Genomic DNA, 23,886 nt, shown 5'->3' with positions numbered 1-23,886 from the left:
ATTTTAAATGAGATGATGGTTACTTCTTGGATCTTATATCTGTAGATTGAATGTGGAACCAGAGCAAGTAGCTGACTAACTTAGCTAAGCATGAAGACAGGAAGCAGGTAATCCTTAAACAAACAGGAATGTAAAAAGCACAATGTGTGGTTATTGGGGGAGATATGTAGTGTAAATATTTCTTGATGAGCAACTGCAGGGAGTGACTGCTCCCTGCTTTGATTTCAAGGAAATAATTTTTACATTTCTGTTTTTGTATGAATTGAACTGATTAGATAGGCGGACGCTTCCAGTCAGCTCTGCTATTTGTGCTAAGTTTGTGCTAAATTTAGGCTGGCAGAATCTATTTAATCTATTTTGCAAGTCTTGGTGGTGCTTTTTGTATTCGCCTTTGGTGTTTGCATGTAGTTGAGTCACTCATCAGGATGGGGACATCAACTCACCAGCCTGTAAACTCTCCTCCTGCTGACCTCTACTTTGCTGCCAGATAACCCGGTTTAGGTTTTCAAATGTAAACATCAGTAAACATTGCGGAAAAGATGGAGAAGATGGCATCAGCTGAACTAGCATCCTGCTAATCATTGTACGGGTGGAAAATAAACTGACAATCTCCGCGCCATTCAACCAGGAGGCTTTTTGTCTAAATGCCGAGAGGAGGCATGTGCTTAATGCTGAATAAGGACTGGTGTGATGGGGGGATTGTGAGGTGCTGTCCTGTTCCTGCTGTGGATCACTGCTGTACACCATTCAGAGCATAATTCCATGTGGCAAACTAGTGATTGATTGATTTAGTGATCTTTAGTAGTACTGGTAGGCGTATTTTTGAATTCTGAACTGGGCCATTTCCTTTTAAAACTTAATTCTTTACAAACATTTTAAAATGAAAACAATCTGTGTACACACTAAGGTCCTGGCACGGTTTCAGAAATAATCTCTGTCCATACTGATACGCTTGAAAATACATCTTGCATTCACATACACTGGGCATACACGTGCCGATATAAACAGAATGCAGATTGTCAACAATTAGTTGCTGAGTGATAGAAAATAGAAAATACTATGGAGATAGCAAAAAGGAAGACCAGAGATTTTTTTCCCATAAACGACGATGAGGTGGAACTGTTACTTAAAGTAACAGATATGGCAGTATCTGTTACTTTCAAGGCGTCAGAAAACAGATTGGGAGTGCAAAGCAAATATGGCTGGGAGCATTATACATTGCCAGAGGAAGCCATGGCAATGAGAGAGGAGTACCCACACAAGAAGGATGAACTCATAAAATGTATGTAGACATAGCGATGATGTTTTGACTTGGAACATGACTCATAAGACCCGATCAGGAGGTGGGTGTCTGCATCATTGTTTGCAAAAAGTCTTAAAATGCAGTCCCAGAGTTGTCAAATTAAATTAACATTTTCAAAGGTCTCTGTTTTAAGGGCTCCAAAACGCCTGAGTAGTGTGGAAGCTACATAAATGTAGCAATATCAATGTGTTTTAAAATGAAAACATATACAGTACAGGCCAAAAGTTTGGACACACCTTCTCATTCAATGCGTTTTCTTTATTTTCATGACTATTTACATTGTAGATTCTCACTGAAGGCATCAAAACTATGAATGAACACATGTAGAGTTGTGTACTTGTGTACAAAAAAAGGTGAAATAACTGAAAACATGTTTTATATTCTAGTTTCTTCAAAATAGCCACCCTTTGCTCTGATTACTGCTTTGCACACTCTTGGCATTCTCTCCATGAGCTTCAAGAGGTAGTCACCTGAAATGGTTTTCCAACAGTCTTGAAGGAGTTCCCAGAGGTGTTTAGCACTTGTTGGCCTCTTTGCCTTCACTCTGCGGTCCAGCTCACCCCAAACCATCTCGATTGGGTTCAGGTCCGGTGACTGTGGAGGCCAGGTCATCTGCCGCAGCACTCCATCACTCTCCTTCTTGGTCAAATAGCCCTTACACAGCCTGGAGGTGTGTTTGGGCTCATTGTCCTGTTGAAAAATAAATGATCGTCCAACTAAATGCAAACCGGATGGGATGGCATGTCGCTGCAGGATGCTGTGGTAGCCATGCTGGTTCAGTGTGCCTTCAATTTTGAATAAATCCCCAACAGTGTCAGCAGCAAAACACCCCCACACCATCACACCTCCTCCTCCATGCTTCACAGTGGGAACCAGGCATGTGGAATCCATCCGTTCACCTTTCTGCGTCTCACAAAGACACGGCGGTTGGAACCAAAGATCTCAAATTTGGACTCATCAGACCAAAGCACAGATTTCCACTGGTCTAATGTCCATTCCTTGTGTTTCTTGGCCCAAACAAATCTCTTCTGCTTGTTGCCTCTCCTTAGCAGTGGTTTCCTAGCAGCTATTTGACCATGAAGGCCTGATTCGCGCAGTCTCCTCTTAACAGTTGTTCTAGAGATGGGTCTGCTGCTAGAACTCTGTGTGGCATTCATCTGCTCTCTGATCTGAGCTGCTGTTAACTTGCGATTTCTGAGGCTGGTGACTCGGATGAACTTATCCTCAGAAGCAGAGGTGACTCTTGGTCTTCCTTTCCTGGGTCGGTCCTCATGTGTGCCAGTTTCGTTGTAGCGCTTGATGGTTTTTGCGACTCCACTTGGGGACACATTTAAAGTTTTTGCAATTTTCCGGACTGACTGATCTTCATTTCTTAAAGTAATGATGGCCACTCGTTTTTCTTTAGTTAGCTGGTTGGTTCTTGCCATAATATGAATTTTAACAGTTGTCCAATAGGGCTGTCGGCTGTGTATTAACCTGACTTCTGCACAACACAACTGATGGTCCCAACCCCATTGATAAAGCAATAAATTCCACTAATTAACCCTGATAAGGCACACCTGTGAAGTGGAAACCATTTCAGGTGACTACCTCTTGAAGCTCATGGAGAGAATGCCAAGAGTGTGCAAAGCAGTAATCAGAGCAAAGGGTGGCTATTTTGAAGAAACTAGAATATAAAACATGTTTTCAGTTATTTCACCTTTTTTTGTTAAGTACATAACTCCACATGTGTTCATTCATAGTTTTGATGCCTTCAGTGAGAATCTACAATATAAATAGTCATGAAAATAAAGAAAACACATTGAATGAGAAGGTGTGTCCAAACTTTTGGCCTGTACTGTAAGTGTGAATGTAGCCTAATGATTGTAATATTCCTTGAAAAGAAAATGCATCTGTCAAGTTCACAATGTGACATAATTAAAATCAGCTTGTAAAGGCAGAAGATAAGAAGATAAAAAGAGAGATGTGAAAAGCTGTTCATCAGGATGCCCAAAGCCAATGCCTCTCCCATGACCAGACTCCCAAAACATAACAGGAATACAGTATGTCATTGCAGGGAGGTCAGTACAAGCATAATTAAATCACATATGGATATAACAAAGAGGCAGTCATATTGAACTGGCCACAAAACACAATAGAAATACTAAAATCTATCAATCCAAGAGATGGATTTTTGTGTATTCGCATGATTCAAAAATTTCTCATTCTAAAACTAGTCACATTTCCAGGCTTTAAAACAGACAATTACATCACAGGAAAGAGGAAAAGTCACCTTCCTGATCTAGGCCTGAGGGAGAAGTGGCCCTGAGGGTTTTGATCCAAAAGGTCTCACACCATACGAGATGTTTGAATCTGTCAACTGCCAACCCTCCATCCACCTCCCATCCCCAGACCTGTTACTTCAAAAACATGAACTTTCAGTGAGTGTGGGTCCTTGTGGCCTGCATCTCTGAAGTGCTGTCCCAGGGGATAATTGCAGCTTTGGAGTTCTGATTGCATATTCATGTTCTGCCAGTCAGTCTTTCAGGCTGTGTTTTTTGTGGCCAGCATAAAGCAACCACAGACTCACTCCAAACGGCACTACAAATAGTGCTGGAGTTGGCCAAGTCCTTGAGAGAGTCAGTGTTTTGATGAACAAATTTAAATAAAGAGTTGTCACGAGTGATGTTGTCACAGTATTTGCATGAACTGCATCTGATAAAGCTGATCAGCAGTCTAGATCCAAATCTAGCTGCCAAACTCATGCCAGATGCGTGATGAATGGTGAATCGGAAATACCTAAAGTAGACTTGTGCAATTCTGGAGGCAAACTGCAGTTTAAGTGCTGCTAAAATGGGCTGATTCTCTGCCACAACTGGCACAACCCCCAAAACCTGGCCAAATCTTACAAAGATGTATGGGCCAAAGCTGTCTTACAATTGTGTTACACCTGGCTGGAATTGGCTGAATACTTGGCTGGGGTTGGGAAACTAGTTAGTACCTCTGGAATGACAGATATTTCAGAATGTTTATGAGCAGATAACCCCTTGAGATGACCCATCTCATTTTCAAGGGGGTCCAAAACAAAACATACTATACACTACATTAGAATGGACACACACACAACATACAGCATACATACATACAGCATTTACCAATCCACCCCCACATCATTCCCGTAAGGCCACAATACTTGACTCCAACAAGAAAGAATTTGTATACTGTACTTGCTGTAATTGGTGAAACTTAGTATTTGAAACAATAAAACAGTTCCCAAAGCTGTTTTAATCTGAATTTAGCTGCCATGTTATCAAGCTGTGAACATTTTGTACTGCTTGGGGTTGATGTTGAAGTTGGCCTCTTCCTGCATGTTGCCATTTGTCAAGCACGTGCTGGGTGGCAAGACGTGCGACCAGACATGGATTTGCACTGTGTGACTGAAGTGTCATCTTTCTGTCTGTGCTGGCAGATGGATACTCTGTACAATGTGTTTGGAAGCAATGCACACAGACAAACAGCTTGTGTGCAAGGGAGTGTTGGAAGGGGGAGGGGTTGCTTAGAGGCAGATTTAGTTTCATGAAGGTAAATGTGTCAGTGGGGAGAGGCCGGCAAATTCTTTCAGTAATGTCTTTGTGCTCTAGAACAATCAGGTGCTCTGTGAAAAAAAAAATACTGAAACTAAACTACAGCAAAATAAGGTGTCTATCTTTGGCTTGGGTGGTATTTTTCATACCTTCATACCTTTCTGAAATTTCACAGGGACATAGGATATCTGAAGGTATTTGTATACAGCACTGATGGCCCCCCCTGAAATGGCCAGTTTGCTTCATTACGCAAGCTCTCTTGGCTTTTTCAGTCTAATAAATAAACAATATAAACTTATAAAATATCAAGGAAGGTAATATTCTTGTACCTTTATTTCTTGATAAACAGAGAAATACAACTGTACACCTTCCGAATCCCAGTTTCTACTCAGACTAACGTTAGCTTAGTTGCCTTGTTAACTCATGAACTTTAATCAAACTCGACACAAATAAAATAAAACTCAAAACTGTCTCAGTAAGTCTTGTCAGTTGTCTACTTGGTTAGTCCACTGTTCCAACAATCACCAACTCTGGTTTGGTCTAAATCAACCCTTGAAGGTCTAGTGGAAAGGAATTAGTGGCATCTAGTGGTGAGGTTGCAACATTGCAACCAACTGAAACCTCCCGTTTGCCAAGTGAGTTGAAGAACTATGGTGGCCCAAACACGGTGGCCCACACAAAATGCAAATGCCCCCTATCTAAAGTCAGTGTTTGGTTTGTCTGTTCTGAGCTACTGTAGACTCAGTACACTCCTGTTCAACCAATCGTGAGCAGTGCAAGCTCACTGATTGGCACACACAGCTGTCAATCATGTCATCAAACCCCCTTTTTATGGCATCAAATAACTAACACTAAACTTATCAGAAAAACAAACATTTGAACACACATCAGGGTGATAAAAGCTACCTTTACTAGGATTAAATAACATGTGCCTTGAGTTTTTAGTTTGGCCCATGTTGCATCCTATAGAATTGAGGGGGCAGGGTTTATGACCTATACTGTGACCACTCATCAGGGGGCAAACAAGATGTTTTGGCTTCACTTTTTGGGCACTGTTGTGTATACAGTCCATGCTTTCATCATTGGAGTCTGACCTCTGGTGGCCAGTGGTGTGCATTACATACAATACATCCATGATACAGCATTTCCATATGAGACAGGAAATAGAGGGTGGAGTGCCTGTATTTTATAAAATCATACTTGATTTCTAAATACCTTATACTGCCATACCGTGAAACCACCCAAGCCTTGTCTATCTCTAGCCAGAGTGTGCATTTTGAATGAACTGGATTTAAGAGGCAACTCTGTGTCCTCTCCTCCAACCTACTGTAGCCATTCTCGTGGAAAAAGCTCCTCCGCCAGTTTGCCAAACAACCTCCCAAGAAAGAATGAACCACAGACCAAACCAGAGAATGAAAAACAAATTAAGAACATTAACTGAAGTAAAAAGACTGTTAATAGCCTTTCAAGAAAATGCTCATTAAACCTTATAATTTAAAAGTGTTGAATAAAAAAAGAGCAAATCTAACTTTAGATTGAAATGACAGTTTTAATCCATTAATCCTTTTCCTCAACAGCTGCAGTGGTTTAGTGTCGTGGAAGCCCTTTTTTTCTGATTCAAACACTGCTGTAATTCTCGGGGGACCATGAATATCCATACCAAGTGGACAGTAGGTGTTGGGCTATCTCACTTTTGAACAAAGCGTGATTCCTGGATAAGCCAACATTCATCCCCATTCTTAGGCCCCACCTTTTGCAAGGAAAAAATAACAGCAGATGAGGAAGTCAGCCAGTGTTTGTTTTTTTTTTTTTTCATGAGCAGAATGTGATTGCAGCAAATCCAAATCCCAAACCCCCCAAGCTGCTGCAAAACAAATGTAAAACGCCCATAAAACATCAGCCTGCCAGCTTTGGTGACCAGCTTTAGGGGTGACTTTCTGAGATGATGAAAGTCAAATCTGAGCGTCAAAGCAAAGGATTAATAAGAAAAAGCTCTAGTCTGATTCTACTGTTTACCGAGCCGTAGTAAACCCTGAGGGTTTAGGCTGGACAAAGACTGAGGATGGAGGTAACACTGCAAGACTGAAGGAATAAACACAGATCCATGCACAGCTGTGTAGCCCACTCCTTTGTGTTAGGTTTTCAATGCTTTCTTTGAGTAGCTTTGTTGTTAACTGCTGATTTATCTTTTGGTTTAGCCAATTTTCCCTTCTTCAGGTAGAAGGTTACATTTCCCATGCTTTGTAAAGCTTTGGAAACAGATGTTTGTTGTTGCTACTAATTGATTTAATGGTTCCTGGGCTCTGTGGTTCCAGTAAGTGACATATGTGTATGGGGATTGGTCAAACACATGCGCTAATGCAGCACTGGCAACTGCCATTTTAAAAAACCCATTAGTCGTGTAAACAACAGACAACACAAAACACAAACAACAGTAACAACAAAAAAGAAAAAAAAGAAAAGAAATGGAAGTTCTCGGGGAAGCTTTCCAGTGGGAAGCTCCTCACAGTAATTCCCTGTTTGGTCTGAAAACGCATGCAGCTATAGCACTGATGTATCAAGAGAACTAGATACTGAGTTGCAAGATGGAGACACAACCTTTCCAATGTTAGCAGTGCACTAGCATCTAGTGCATGCACCAGTGATGTTTTCCAGGTCTATTTAGGGCCTTTTCCACAAAGTGTTTTTTTTTCTCAGTACTGGCATCTTTCTCACCTGTTTCCAATGAGGGGAGAGCATATGTGACTGCATGTGGCCACCTGGAGAAAAAACACTTTTCCCAGTGTCTTTTTTCAGAGACACTGTTTTTTTTTGTGCGGCCTCTCCAACTGCTTCTAGTTCAAGTTTCCCAGAAAGGTGCTTGCATCATCACTGCCACTTCTTAAGCTACTGTCTACACCAAACTGTATGAAACGATCACAACAAAGAGAGAAAAGCCCATTTGTTGGAGCAGATTTGCCGGCCATGTCATGTTGCTGGTGAGTGTTGTGCTTTCATCGCCATACCGCTGTCAGCTTATTAGCAAATGTGTATTCAACCCTCAGCTTTACAGTGGCTAGCTAATGTTAATGTCAAGATGTTGTCACAGAAACAAAACCCATGTAAAGCGCATCATACAAAAAAATTCACATATTGACACACGCCCTTAGGCTTCCTTCCCTGTTGGCGTCACAAGTCCAACTGTGCCTGCTATGCCAAAACTGCTTTATAGCATAGTGCTGTTGACTTGACATCAAGTTCTTGACTTCCTAAAATATTTTCTGTTTGTCTGCATCCTGTATTCTTAAGTAACTCTAGTCGAAAGGGCGATAGGTTGTCATGAGTACTCAATCAGTTATAAAAAATAATTACAATTCATCAATTTGTTAAAGCAAAACTACTGTAAGGATAGTACTACCTAAACAACTCACTGAACATTATTTTATAGGTCACAACATAATTAGTTATGAACCAGGCTGTTGTCATCCCCCCAAAAAATGCTTTGTCATGCCCCTCTGCATGTGACATCAGCAAGACTTGACACTGAGATAAACTGTTGTAGTGCAAAGACCAAGAAAGTCCATGTAGGGCAGGAAGGAGGGGAGGTGGATGGGTCAAACAAACCAAGAATTTTACCCAGAAGGCCGCAGTCCATGTGCTGTGTAAAACCAAAATCAGTGTAGTTTTAATGTAACGTTAGGTAATTATACAATTGTTGGGCACTGACAGACCACTGTTGTATGAGCCTTAAACACATTTCATTAACCAAATACCCTTAAAACTGCAATACAATATCATATTGATGAAAGCAGAAAGGCTTAACCAGTAACACTTGAGCCAGAAAATCCAAAACAATAGGATGAAAGACACTAAACACTCTGCAGAGCTGAGGTGAACTGCAGAGTTGGGCGATAGTTTTCTATGTTCCCCACCACAGCGACACCTTTAACATTACACATAGTCATTGGATCCATTGTTTTCATAAATGCATTAATTAGTGCAGCCTGAAGGCTGGAGAAAGTCAGACTGTGATAACTGTAAGTGACTGTGAGTAACGCCTGTGCAATGTCCTAAAAAGTTGACTAAACTCTCTTCTTAAAGTGTGAAATCATCAGTGCCTCTAACTGTGTGTGCGTGTGAGATTAAGAGCATATTTTCTGAGAATGCTCATAACTGTATGGCTTTACTGTGTGCACTGAACTGTGTTTGTCGACTTACGCTGCAGACATCAAAAGTGTGTGTGTGTGTGTGTGTGTGTGTGAATGATTACTATTTATGGCCTGCCTCCAATCTGTGTTTCTCCTCACACAGTGGACTGCAGTAGTGAGAGCCTTCAGCCCTTCCTCCACCTCTGGATCAAATGCAAACAGTTCTGGCATACACACCACAGTGCAGACTCACACCAGGCCATGTTTTTACTCCGACCTCTACATCACCCTCCAATCTGAGTTGAAATCACTACACCATCAGAGCATAAAGCCTTGGTCACAGCAGAAATTAGCAGAGCGAGATTCCTCTGACAGTATAGGCAGATTATAGGCAGCTTGTATTTGTTGCTGTGGGGAACAACATAATCTATCAGAGGAACGGGGACACAGTGTTTTTCTCTGCATTGAGTTACCACCGCCTGGAGCTAAAGCTGTTTTTTACTTTTCAAGGCAATAAATAAGGCTTGTTTTCATGTCTCTAAAGCCAGAAATTAATAACTATATTTGTATTTCTGTAGATAAAAAATTATCCAACAGCCCTACATACATATGCGTTGATGTCCCTATGGCTTGGGGCAGACAGATTTGAAAGATTTATGAATCTGTGTTGTGGGCAGGGATCAGAATCACTGTGAGAATCACTTTCAGCAGATTTTTAGGCAACAAACATGAGTGTTTTGTATAGACCCTTGCTGTTTTTCCAGTAACTTTTTAGGTTACTAAAAATGGGTGTTTTTTAGCCAACCATTGCTGTGTGTCCAGCCACTTTTCAGCACCAAACGTGGGACTTTTGTAGTAAACTGTCGCTGTCTTTCCAAAAGCTTTATAGGCACCAAAAATTGGTGTTTTGTAGGCCCCTGTCACTGTATTTCTAGCAGATTTTTAGGCACCAAATGTGGGTGTTTTGTAGTAAATTGTAGCTGTGTTTCCAGCAACATTTAAAGTACAAAATGTGGTGTTTTATTTTTGCAGCAAACCATCACTGTGTTTCCAAGAGCTTTTCAGGCATCACACGTGGGTGTTTTGTAGTAAATTGTAGTTTCATTTCCAGCAGCTTTGTAGGCACCAAACGTGTCTTTTGTAGCGAACTGTCGCTGTGTTTCCAGCAGCTTTTTAGTCAGTCTCTGATTTCATTTAGAGCTGCCATTAGGGTGCCATCATGATTTCCGAGTTACTTACTGTGACAATAGACAAATAGCGATGGATTGGAATGGAACTGTATGTACACACTGTACAACCAAAGATGGGTATGTCTCTGAAAATACAAACTTTCAAGCACACTGAACTGTCATCTGTATGTGTCTATTACAGGGTAGCCTCACTAACGACATCTGGATCAGTCAATCTGTTGTGTTTGTCCTCATAAACAGGCCCAAGCTGCAGTTGTGCAAGAATGATTCCTGGAAGTGGACTTCCAGTAGTGCAGAGCTACTCGACTGTGAAAAAAGAGTTCGACTGAATGCTGTATAAACACAAGCTGAGGAAATGAATGTGAAAAAAGAGAGAAAAAAAGTACTGCACTGCTGGGTCTCATGGTTAATTTAAGTTCAGTTGAAATATAGTGAATTACAAGGGTAGGGGGCAATGGACAACTTTTTCAATTTTTTATTTCCTTTTAAATTCCTGCAGGTTAGATCAACGCTGGCTATATGTCAGCATTTGAGTACTCTAATCATTACATTACATTAAATATGGCTTTGTAATGCTCACGTTTCAAAGAAAATCACAAAAATACAAAGGTATGTACAATACTGAATGATGTTTTTGTGTACAGCTACACCCCTATTAGGTAAATGATATCTAGTGTTTTAACAACATTTTTCTGATTAAATCACTGTGTAATTAGGACCTGCCTCACACTGAAATATAATGATTAAGACGCTCTTGAACAACCAACATGTCCTCATACTTACACAACAGAATAGGTTGTTTGCCAGTGACTTCAGAAACAACATGAATGTTAGAGAGTATCAGCCACAGACACACATACTAACAGTCGCAGTTCTTACACATGTGGTTACCATTGTGCAACGGCTGCAGTCAGGCACAGAAAGTACTTGGTAGGGTTGATTCTTTTCCCCAAAATTAAGATTGAATAAATATGAAATGACACACAATTTGTTCGAATGAATTTAAATGTGTTTTGAGATTGTATCGTAACTTGGAATTTGATATATTGTGGCTCTAATTCCGTCATGAGATCCTAAGCCCCTCTTCAGAAACAATACCAACGGGCAACATTCTTCCATACAAATCTTACTGTCTTGGCTGTGATGGTATATTTACGAGAAGCTGACTTTGCTGAATAGTATGCAGTCAGATGAGGTTCGGTGCTCTGCTCGTCTGTGGTGCCTCCGCTTCCTCACTTGGTTAGCAAGCTAATGTTACCAGGTGAATCTGCAGATTTGTTATCATAGCTTTTCTATCTAAGGTGAAGAACCCAAAATACTTTAATACACTGCTTCTGAGATGCTTTGGTGTCGTGATTTTCCACTCAGGATGGCCCTGCTCGCCAGTGTCCTCCATTTTCATAGCAAACATCAACATTACCAGTTGAAGCATAGTTTACTGAGAGGTCAAGTGGGCAAGTGAAATTTTAGAGTGCCCTGAGCTGGATCACAAGGCAAACTACTTCAAATAGCCTGCTGGCTTACAGACTGCACATTTTGAATTCAAACAGGTCATTATTATTGTAAAATGACCTGCATTTGAAAAAAAAAAAAAAACATCAAATGCTGAATAACAGTTACAGCCCTTCTACCTGGTTAAGTTTAGAAAAAAGATCATGGTTTGGGTTAAAATAAGTGCATTTGTTTTTTAACTTCAGTTATATGTGTAAATTACCTTATATTATGTATGTAATGTAAGTTAAGTACTTTCTGTACAACCGGGTCTCACTCCGAAGTTGTTGAATACCAGCGCTTGGTCAATGACATCCTGCGTCAGACACTGGAAACGGTTAAATGTATCCTAGACATCTAAAAACATTTTATGTTTACAGTTCTTATCCCAGATTTAATCAAGATGTGTAAATTTATATGAACATGCAAATCATGAAATCAGTGCCCACCAAGGAGGTATTTTACTATCTAAGAGTGTTAAATCTTCTGAAAGACATCAAGGAGGAAAAAAACCCTATATGGCTGCATCTTAGCTGCTTTCTGGAAATGCTGGCACACTTGCTCACAATGCCAGATGGGAAATTATAAAAAAATTCCCACATGTCCCACTTGGAAATGCTACTAGGAGGCTGATCTCAACGGTACTTCCCAGTTGGCAGCTCATAGTTTGGGTGAATGTGATGTGAGACCAGCATGGCATAAGCCATCTTAGGTTGGTAACATCTGAGACACAGTTTACCTCTCTCCCACACTCGCACTCACACACACACACACACACACACACACACACACACACACACAACCACGTCAGGCACACAAATACAAGTGTGGCAAGTCCACGTCTGTTTGAAAGGAAGGCATTTTGGGTGAGTTGTTGTGTAAGAGCCTGAGCATCGATCCACTCTAAAAGCAGGCCCAAAGCAACGGCTGTCACTCCCGCTGACCTACTTCAACTATCATCCAAGACAAAAGACTAGCAGAAAAAGTGGAGAGAAACAAAATTTGAAGGAGCAGAGAGAGACAATAACTAGAGTCACCATCTGTGTTAATTCTCTTTCCAACCTCCTCCTTTTATCTTTCTTTATAATGTTTTCTCTGGAGAGTCGCACAACAAAAAAAAAAAAAAGAGAGAGAGAGAGGGGAAACAAAAAGACTTCAAAAGAGGCTTTTAAACATGTTGAGAAAGACTGGCTAATGGTCAGGAATCGTCAGCCAGAGAGCAGGAAGGATGAATGATGCCCCCATCGCTCGCCTCTTTGTTGATTAATTTCTCAGTTTCATATTCCGCTGGTCTTTGCATCATATCCTATGTGCTTTTTATCCTTTGCTTTTAATAAAAGTGAAGTGAAGTACACTGACAGAATTAACCAAAGTTGGATTAAAATTACTATCAAATGGGATCACACAGAAGCCTCTGTATCACAAAGAATTATTCATCATGGCTCTAATCTGCTGAGCCAAAATTAATCCTCTGAAACAATAAGTGTAGAGCTGTCATAGACTGTATAAAATAATGGGCGTAGCCACCATGACATCAGTCATTGGTTTGAGGAGTCCCATTCTGAAGCTTCAAATTTGGCATTTTGGCCAGCGCCATCTTGGAGTTTTGGAGCCAGAAGTGACCATATTTGGATGAAAGGGTGGAGCTGTGGAAGAGCAAGGAGTAGATCTGACTGAAGCGGTGCCAGGCAGAAAGCACTCAAAGTGCTATGACCTTAAGTGTACGTAACTTTAAGCCTTGATCAAATTCAAATAGGTGTGTCATATAAAATTAATCTCTTGTGCAGTTGTCATGTACTGGGAAATTGGCAATATCAAAACTGTTTTTAGTACCAGGCTGTAAACATGTTTATTGCTGTTGTAAAGTTGGGCATTTTAACATGGGGGTCTATGGGGATTGACTTGCTCTTGAAACCAGCCTCAAGTGGCCATTAGAGGAACTGCAGTTTTTGGCAGGTTTGGCCTCATGATTCAGCCCTGGAGGTTGCAGCTTTGAGTACTGTATGGCATAATTTTCACATCATCTATGGTGTTTACTGCAGACATTAGACTTCAGTTCTGAGAATTTAGCCTTTAAGGCAGTGCCCCCTTTCCAGGCAACAGGTGTACAACAACAGAGGCTGTTGTCTCAAGGTTTAACTCTGTGAACAACCCGATCTCTGAAGTCGTCGAAAACTGGCGCTTGGTTGGTGACTTCCAGTCTCAGACACTGACGATTAAAGCTGTCCTTTCACACCAGCATGATATGCAGCCTGTCGCCATTATTGTTTATGTGGCATCAGGGGTAAATGCTTCACAGCAACAACAAAAGTAAAGGTGGCGGGATCCTGAATAGGGTGGGAGGGAGAGGTGGTGGATGGGTCTAACAACCATCGACTTTCACCTAGGAGGCAGACGTTCACTTCCTGTAAGATTCTAAGGCCAAACCCTGTTCTGTTTTCCTGAACCCAACCACGTGCATGTGTTGGCTACATGTAACCATGTGCGTTTGTCACTGAAGGAAAATAAATTGTTAATTCACTGTTTAGTACTGTTGTAGTACATTTATTTTTGAAAGATCATTTTCTGTGAAAACAGAAGTGTATATGTTCTGTAAAGCTGGATTTTTTCTCAGACGTGTAACAACTTTGTACTATGGCAGCTATGGAGATACTAAACTGTGATTGGCCAGCTTGGGCTGCATGTGTTTTCTCATGTTGTTGTAACTGTTGATAGTGACAACATTATGCAAAGTAACAAATAATCAGCTTCTTATCAGTAATAATCAGAAATACTTTATTGATCCCTGAGGGAAATTATGAATGATGAATTATGAATAATGAAGATATTTCTACTAGAAGCCTTCTGTTGGAAGCAGTGAGCTTCAGTACAAGTAGGTACTGATGAAGTGCAGTTCAGGGGAGTGGCAGCATGCAGTCTTCACCTCTGTCTTTCTTTTTGTTTTGTTTTTTGTAATTCACCACTGGCTAGCCCAGAAAACCTGACTTTTACAGCTTTGATGTCATGATGAGTCTCAACAGCACATAACTCAACAAACCTTAGCTCTGTCATAATTCAGGCTCTGCTTCCTCTGTAGGACCTGGTCCATCAGGGGACTGATAGTTCAGCTGAACCTGCACCTCCTTGGAGGCCGTCTATCCACACAGACTGCATCCAGGTTCTTCTCGTTAAGTCAAAAGTTTCAAAGTTTATTGGCAGAAACTTGTCCTCACGTGGTCAAAATGTCTCTGAATGAAAAAGTCTTGATGACTAGTTCCAACATTTTTAATGCACAGCTTTATAAAGCCTGCTAGCGTAGGCTACCTGGTCTGACCTTCACTGCTGTCAACAAAATCCGGTCCAGTGTTTAGCCATGTTTAATTACTTCAAATGAACACAAAAGGCCTCAGGCTGTCTTGATGAATAACCATTTTAAAATTTGCTAAATTCATTTATGTTAAGTAAAGACACAACAGGAAAATAAATAATACACAGCAGAGGTGTAGATTCCACTTACATGACTTGGACTTGAGTCACAAATTTGATGACTTGAGTCTTGACATAACAAAATCAAAACACATTTTCAACTTGAATTACACTTTAACACCACTGACTCGTGACTTCACTTGGACTTTAGCCATTTGACTTGAAAATACTTGATACCTTCCCCAAAACCCACAGATCAAAAAGTGTTGTTTAAAAAATGTGCTATGAATCAAGCTATTCCCTTTATTTCCTGAATCAACTAACATTAACACTATTCATTCCCTGCAAGTTGATACTTAATTCTCAACCTGGTCTCATTCCAAAGTCATCGAAAAAAAGGCCTCCTTAAACGTTGGCATGATACGCAGCAGGTCGCCACAATAATTTATCAGTGTCAAGCGGTGTCAGGGGGAAACATGTCCAACTGGGGTGGGTGAGGGGTGTGGTGTGTAGGTCCAACAAACAGCGACTTTCACCCGGGAGAGTGGTGTTTGTGTCCCATAAGATTATGAAACCAAACCGTGGTCTTTTTTACTAAACCCAACCACTTGCTTTTGTTTCTCAAACCCAACCATGTGCATTAGTTGAGTACAAGAAAACATTGAAAGAGACTGTGTGTAAACAGTAAACTTCCTGTGAAAATGGAAGTGCATTTTGGAAGACGTCATTGCATGTAACAGGCAGAACTTGACACGACATCCCATGACATCAACAACCAACGCACCCAGGGTAACTTGCACGTCATATGTTGACGTGGAAACTCTATGACCAAACGTCAATTTGTGGCGAGGTTGGAATGAGAATGTGTTGTAATCCAGATCCACTTTGTTTGAACCAATCTAACAGTATCCAATCAAGTTGCAAGAGAGAACCATGACAAGCTAATTTTATGCTAGTGAGCACCAATTGGAACAAACACTTGCAACGCAATGGCTTGGTCCCATCTCTGTTGCACAGTTCTGTGGTGTGTCCCTAACAGTACTGTTTGTGAGTAGTTCTTCCTGAGATGCTGACGATTTCTGAAACTTCAGTTAAGGAGCAGAACTTTGATTAAAAAGACTGACTCTTATTGAATAAATAACTCACAGGTAATGATGTACCTCTTACCTAATTGACTTACCTCTTAAAAATTAAAACACAGTCGCTGAAAAAATAAATACAAGTTTCAAACCTAAATGAAAACCTCTCTTGGACACATAACTGTGAAAGAATGGCTACACTGTGTGAGATAGCACCAAACTGAGTTTAGGGGCATTCTGTTTGTCTGATTATCCTTGAGATGACTATTAATCTTGAATACAGTCTGAGAATGAGGAACAGAATGTTTTTGTTAAGGTCAGACAAAAATTCTGGTCCCTCAAAGGAACAGTGTGCAGCAGAGGCTTTGTGTCGATGCTTGTGTGGGCACAGTATTGATGTAAACAATTCTGTTATTGTTGCAAGAGCTCTGGTGCTTAAGCTGCGAGCAGACCTTAAGATCATTAAAACCTAGAAGTCTAGACACACCAAACATAATGACTTTTTCCCCTTACATACGCAGATCTTTTTAGTGTTGGCAACCATTAAGTTGCACACACTGAACAACTGTGGACAACACACTGGATGGGAGGAAGACTTTGATAAGAGCTGATTGTAGATAACCTCCAGTATTGTGCAACAAGTTACAACACAAACTTGGAGACAGGCGAGTGGCTGAGGAAGGGGGCAGAGTGAAGATTGTCCCTCGCTGCGGGTAGAGGAGAGAGGGCTTCCCCGGAGGTCAGGCCTCTTTACCCGGTCCCTCTCCTCCACACTTGGGCTTATTTTCACCCAGCCCAGCACTGGTACCTTGGAAAACGGTCCCTCGCTGCGGGGAGAGGGGAGAGGGCTTCCCCGGAGGTCGGCCTCTTTACCCAGTCCCTCTCCTCCACGCTTAGACTTATTTTCATTGTGCCGATGGTGGCTTGGAAAACCCCCCACTAACCGTGTCACACGAGCAGAAGGGAAGGCGGGCGGAGCTCAGCCGGTCCCCTTCTCCACACTTTGACTTATTTTATCCTACTTGGTTCTATTTCTCCCTCTCTGGGAGCCTGGGTTCTCCCTCACCGCGCAGCAGCCCACCGCATCCATCCACCCCTCCCTCCCTCCCTCGCGGCCCCGCACATATACCCTCGAGGCTTGGCTCTCTCTCATCGTGCAGCGGCCCTCCATATCCCTCCCTCGTCGCACCGCACATATACCCCCGAGACTCAGCTCTCCCTCACCGCGCAGCAGCCCACCGCATCCACCCCTCCACATCCCTCCCTCGCCGCCCCGCACATATACTCCCGAGCCTTGGCGCCTCTCCTTGACCAACTGACCTAAATACTATAAACACACTACTAACTGTAAAGCTACACTAAAATACACTCTGCTAACAATACAATTTGACAAATTACTAGCTATTCTCTCTGCTCTACTACTCTCTCTGCTCTGATCCAACCTACTCGCTATCAGTTTGATAACTGTGGACAGAATGGTTTTATAGTAAGGGGAGGAGGAGTAAAGGGAAGAGGGCAGGCTTTAGCGTGGACGGTTAGTGACGTCATTCGCCCCCAAAGAGTCATTCGCCTCCCATGTAATGTAATGTAAATTCAAATGTAGTAACCAGGTTTCAAGCTGTAGAGGGCACTCCATACCACATTTTTAAAATATTTTCAACAGTTTTGCACGAAACAATGATTATTAGCTGAAAAAAAATGGTTTTAGGGTTTAGTTACTCTTTAACGGTTATTGCATAAAAAATAAACAATATTTTATCTAACTGAATTTTAATTATTGATGCATTAATGTGTTTATTGTTTTATAGTTACAGTGGTAGAGGTGAAGCTCATTGTAATGACTTTACAGTAAGACTGTCAAACAATTTTTTTTTAAACGCTGAATTTCAGTGGCTTATCATGATTAATCACATTTTAATTTGCATGTCTAAAATTCAAAATATTAGGTATCTAATTTAAAATATTCTGCATTACAAAACAGTTTGAAGTCCATATTAAATGGGTAAAGCAATTCTTACTAGAGTGTCTTGACTGGGAATCAAATAAACCACTATTGTTCCCCATGATATGACTGGTCACAACATGCCAACCTGAGGACGTCCCCTAGACCGGAGTCTTCCACAGTGTTGACTGGTCTGAAGTCAGTTGCCACCCATTTAGCAAGCACAGTAGATGATTCCTTCAATTTAGTTTAATCCACAGTCTATTTAGCTGCACCTATTTGCTCAGCTCATAGTAGCTCAAACTCAAAGTATTTCTGGTGATATTTTAATTCTGTTTCACACAAGGTACTTTTGACGTGTAAACTGAACCTACTGGGAGTTTTTTTTAAGTGAAATGAACTGTTTGGATCATTTATATTGCGGGTTTCTACTCACGGCAATCCAAACTGTAGGCATTGTGTCAAAACTCACATCTACAGCATTATTTCTTCATTTGCTCCACCCACCCGCATCAGCATTGTAAGAAAATAACAGATATGGAAGGTCGTTATGGCCTTGTATGGTTGTGTGACATCACTATGGCTTTAAGGAGACTCGCGACCCTTGAGGATACGTCAAGCATATAATCCAGCATCATTCTCCCCTCATTCACTCAGGACATCCCACCCCTCCACTGTACCAAGATTGGTTCGTACTGGCCTGGAAAAATGACAAAACAGATATCTCAGTTCTAATTGGCCGAATGACCACCAGAATGCATGACTGTTTTGGCCACTGTTGGAAGAAGTTTGCCTTCACGGCTTTCTGCCAGAAAGGGACTTCTTAGTTAAGGCTGGAAAAAAAGAATCATGGTTTGGGTTACAATGAACAGATTTCTGCCAGGAAACCCTTTCTGGCAGAGACGCAAACTTCTCCAATGTGCGTTCCAGCCATGCTCTGACACAATTTTAACCTTGGCAATTTTGTTGGCAGTAAAAAGCGACTGGCTGGCAGATATGATGATAACTTCATCATGTTGAAAAACTAAACATTAATTGGTTCTTTCCTCTCTGATGTGAAGATTTTCAACATCTCTCTTTCATATTAGCTGTAATTTAAATCTCTTTGGGCTTTTGGACTGTTGTTAAGACTAAATATGCAATTTAAAGACATCCTGGTGGGAATGTGTGGGCATTTATTAGGGTCTTGTTTGACATTTAAACACAAAATCGAAAGATTAATTAATATTTAAACTAATTGTTGGTTGCTACCCTAACTATGTGTGGTTTGTATGTGCGTGTGTGTGCGTGTGTGTAAAATTGTGTGGGAGTCAGTCAGTTTTTGCTGTGCTTTAATTCAGCAATATTACACTTGAGGGTGCGCTTTATCATCATCTGTGGCATGACAGTGATGCGGTCAGGACCGAGGTGCTGCTACAAATGACTTTAAAGCGTAACCTTGTGTGTAATATTGTGATTATACAACTACTGCCAACAAAATAAATAAATAAATAAATAAATAAATTAATTAATTAATTAATATATATATATATATATACATATATATATATATATATATATATATACACATAATCAAAATGTATTCATGTTGAGGGGCAATGAGCTTTCAAAACAAAAAACTTTTTGCAACTGTTGTCTCTGTTTCCACAGAAATACATAGTGTCTGACTAATAACTGGCAAAGCATCAGTCGCGTCAGTAAACTCCTATATGTACTGAAATCTAGTACGGCAGGTAGGTTGAACCTTAGTAACAACCTAGCAATGGACCTGTTTTCTAGTCCCTGTTGAGTCTGCCAGCCAACATAAGCTTAATAATTAGAGATCGCCAGGTTTACCAAACTAAATGAATACCCTATATATAAACACAAAACTGCTTCACATGAACTTTTAAACTAGTAGTGCTGTGTCGCCGGCACAGCTGATGGTGGATGCCAGACATTTCCAATCACTCATGAGCATTCTAAAGTCTAAAAGTCAAAATGATTTAAAAAAAAAAAAAAAGATGTAATCATTTCCAGTGTTTTTATCTAATGAAATATTCTGCTTCAGTCCATATTTGATAGTTTTCAGCCTTTCAGAAACACCTTTTTCACTGCGGTCACATGCATTGCATTGACGGGGCGGTTGAGCAGCAAACAGCACCGTAAATTGAATGAATTAAAGAAAGTTGAATCAATACAAAATAAGAGTAAATCTTTTAATCCGATGAATCACTTGGCCTTTATAAGTATGTTGGGGAATTTCTGCCAATGCAGTGGTTAAGTTCAAGTTCTGAAATTGTTTTAATTAAGTTAATTATTCTATGAATGTTACTATAACGGCTGCATGAAACATAGGAAATAAAGGACAAAAAAATGTTTCAGATATGTTATTTTAATACATGCTGACTTCCTTCTGGTGTTTGCTCTGGCAGTAACAACGTTGCCATGGAACTGGCGGAGTAATATTTTTAGCGATGAGCCAGGTGTGCTGTTATGCTGATCTGAGCACATTCTTGTTGACCAGTCAGATTGCTTGGTTGAAACTACTTGTTGTATAATTTATATTGTTTGCTGGTTGTGAGGGGTTTGCTTAATAATTATCCCCTCACTCTCTGGGTTTCTGTCGCCCTGTCTGTGCGGCGTTCTTCACCATTCTTCCTCCATCTCATCAGTCTTTTTAACATCTCCTCACTGCCTGCTTTGCAGTGACCTGCTCTTCTCACTTCAAGGCGGAGAAGCTTCATCTCTCTCCACTGCTGCTCTTAAGCAAACTCATTTGGTCTTATTAGGGGACGAGTCTGCCAAGTGTTCTTAAGACTGGCTGAGGAAGATGAGGGCTTAGTTTTTTTCTCGATATTTTTGCTGCAATAAGATAATTCACTTGTGGAGCTCAGTGAAATTGTAGTGCTTTCATGCGATGTCCAACTCTGGTGGACTTGACACACTAACCTTTTTGCAACTGACCAACAGCAAACTGTCTTGACAGTGCTGACCGTTAACTAAAATGGAAGAAGCTATTATTTAAGCATTTAAAAACTTCATGGAAATTTACAGTGCAGAAGCTGTTGAATTTAACATGATCTTAAATAGGTGCTGTGACAGACAGCTTTGTCAACAGTGATTTAAAAAACATGGGGAGGAAAAAAGCGTGAAGTCAGCAGGCAGTGTGTGTGTACAAACCTGCCAGTGCAGCCCCATCATCACTCGAAAAACAAACGGGAACAGCTCTCACATCTATTTAGACTGTAGTAAACTGACAGAGGAGTAAAGGGAATGGATGCTGATGAGTTTACACTTGTCCAATATGTATATGAATTTATGTATGACACAAGTCTTATAATATAATGAAAAAAACCCCAACTATGATATTTTCATGTGATTATGTTTGTGCATAATGTGTAATTAGATGGGTCTGCTGCCCTATTGGACAGGCTAACCCATACCTTAACCCTCCTGAAAAAAAACTTGGTTAAATAAAAAGAAAATTAAATAGTAGTAATAGACCTTCAGAGGCCTGTACTATGAAGCCTGTTCAACTTACCCAGTATATTTCCGTTATCTGGTTTGACTAACCGTAACATTGGCAGTCTGGATAACCAGCACTACAAAGCTGGTTATCAACTAGCTCAGTCAACTCCAGGTTGAAGGTGTTAATTACAAGCAACATCATCAGAACCATGACTGAAGAAGGCTGCTTCATATCATGTGAGATGAAACTGTAGCAAAAGCGTCTGGGACTATGAGACAGGAAGATGTCAGTGTCATTAATCTTGTGTAATCTTATGATGGAAAATGTAGAAAATTGAAAATACTATCCAAAAAAACCCACAATTTATTGCACCATTGGCCAAGACTTAAATTACACGTGTGTATCACTAGGCTATATGTGACATTAGTGTGTAGAGTATTTTTTGCGATTTATTTGGTCGATGATGAATGTCACATAAAACACTTTAAAGTAATGCCCACTACTGAAGGAAAGGGTGGAAAAGTAGACTAGTTAATGAATGATGAGGTCTATCTGACCCAAATGTTGCATTTATAATAACACAAGCCAATCGACAGTGTGTGGATTATTTTACCAATAACATATCTTTTTTTTTTTTTTCCATTTTTTCTTTCTCTCTGGGGGCACCTATGGTGATAAACAGTAATTGCAGTGTGTATGTTGGCAGATTTGAAACCAGGCTGGTGAATTTATTTTTTTATCAGACATCCAGTTTCTAATACTGCAAATACAAGGGCTTCCATCTGTGAGCCATAGGCCCAGTTACCATTGTGTTTCCTCATTTGGTGATAGATAGTGACGTAACAGGCATTCATTTAAAATAAAATCGTCAAGATGATGACTTGAAATTTTGACTTTAATTTATCACTTTATACTAAAGTAGTTTCTTACAGTTGTAGCCCTAATGTTGTTTTCTATCTCTTTGAATAGAGCACTTAAAGTGACCCCACAGTGGATTAGCTGATGCTGGACCAGTGGCGTAAGGAAATTACAACGGGCCCTAGTGCATGCTATCGTGCATGTATTGTTTTGACACAAATAGGGACTTGACATTGGACAACATCAACATATATATATTACCCAGCAGTCATCATTGCATATCTGATGAAAATACCAAAGAAAATTAATCATTAAATTGAATGGTTCTCATAGTTTAATTATAGATTTTATAACTTAGGTAGAAAAAGCATATCATTTTGTTTCAGATAACTACTGACTATATGAAAAGATAAAAAAGTAAACCATGACGTAGATGGGTTTGCCTTTTTGAGGACATATTAAGCAAATTATAAACATTCTTCTGTCATTCCTCTTTGAACACAGGAACATAATCGAGGGTGGTGATGTGAATCACCACCCTCGATTATGTTCCCAGATTATGTTCCCAGGCCGCAGTGCAACTGCACTGCCTGCAGTGTATATATATTTACGCCCCTGTCCTTGACAGCAAAACATGGGTTTTGATCTGATCCAGATAACATTCTTTTAACACTGGACCCTAGAGATAACAAACTATGTTTCTGGGACAGAGAGGAATCTATTGCCCTGGCAGGAGACACTTCTCCTTATCAATGAGTTACCGAATCCTGTTACCCTGAAATGATAACACATAAGCCCCGATCACAAGATTACAAACTATTATATCAGGATAATGGACTTTAAATCTCGAGATTATGATAATGCCTTTATATTTCAGGTAACTAGATGATTCAGTTATGATCTTGAGATAGCAGGTCTAAGTATGGCTGCACTGAGGCTCCACTCTTTTCTACCTAAACAATACCCTAAATGTAACCTTATCCTTGATCAAATCATTTCAAACAATAAGTGCAATATTCTCCACCAATTTTTGTGTGATGTGTTTCTCACCTGTTTGTAGGAGACATAGATAGGTCTGCTGAAGATGATCCACTCCACCACCTTACTGCAGGGAGGCGTGGTCAGAGAGCCGGTGTAGCGATAGTAACTTCCCAACGCAGACGGCAGCAGGTCCTTCAGGACGAACGGCTCCAGGACTGTCTCTTTTTCTATATGAGAGAGGTCAGGACAAAGTGTTTGGATCAATACAACATGATCTACACAACACTCTTTGTCTCACTGCAAAATACAGTGACCAGGCTTTCTGGAGCAGATCCAAGTGCTACTGTTTCACAGCCTTTAGGTTTATGCTATCGATTTCATTTGCATTGTGCCTGCCTCGTTCAATGCCCCCCTATTGACAGACATAATTGCACTGAACACCTATAATTATACCTCTCTTGGAGTTGGATGGCATACACAATACAATCAACGCTAT

General features: G+C 40.5%; 1 protein-coding gene across 1 annotated transcript in view; it reads right to left on the bottom strand.

Moving 5' to 3' along the window:
• The window catches only part of ptprga (protein tyrosine phosphatase receptor type Ga), a 607,325-nt gene that overhangs the window by 113,795 nt on the left and 469,644 nt on the right, over nucleotides 1-23,886 (bottom strand). The window contains exon 7 of the mRNA XM_049566435.1: nucleotides 23,460-23,617. Within this exon, the coding sequence (XP_049422392.1) occupies nucleotides 23,460-23,617 (158 nt within the window). The remainder of the gene's footprint in view (nucleotides 1-23,459; nucleotides 23,618-23,886) is intronic.

This window comes from Epinephelus fuscoguttatus, linkage group LG1 (assembly GCF_011397635.1).
Source record: "Epinephelus fuscoguttatus linkage group LG1, E.fuscoguttatus.final_Chr_v1".
NCBI lineage: Eukaryota > Metazoa > Chordata > Actinopteri > Perciformes > Serranidae > Epinephelus > Epinephelus fuscoguttatus.
The sequence above is the reverse complement of the archived record's forward strand: the minus strand, read 5'-3'. Positions and strand labels throughout refer to the sequence as shown.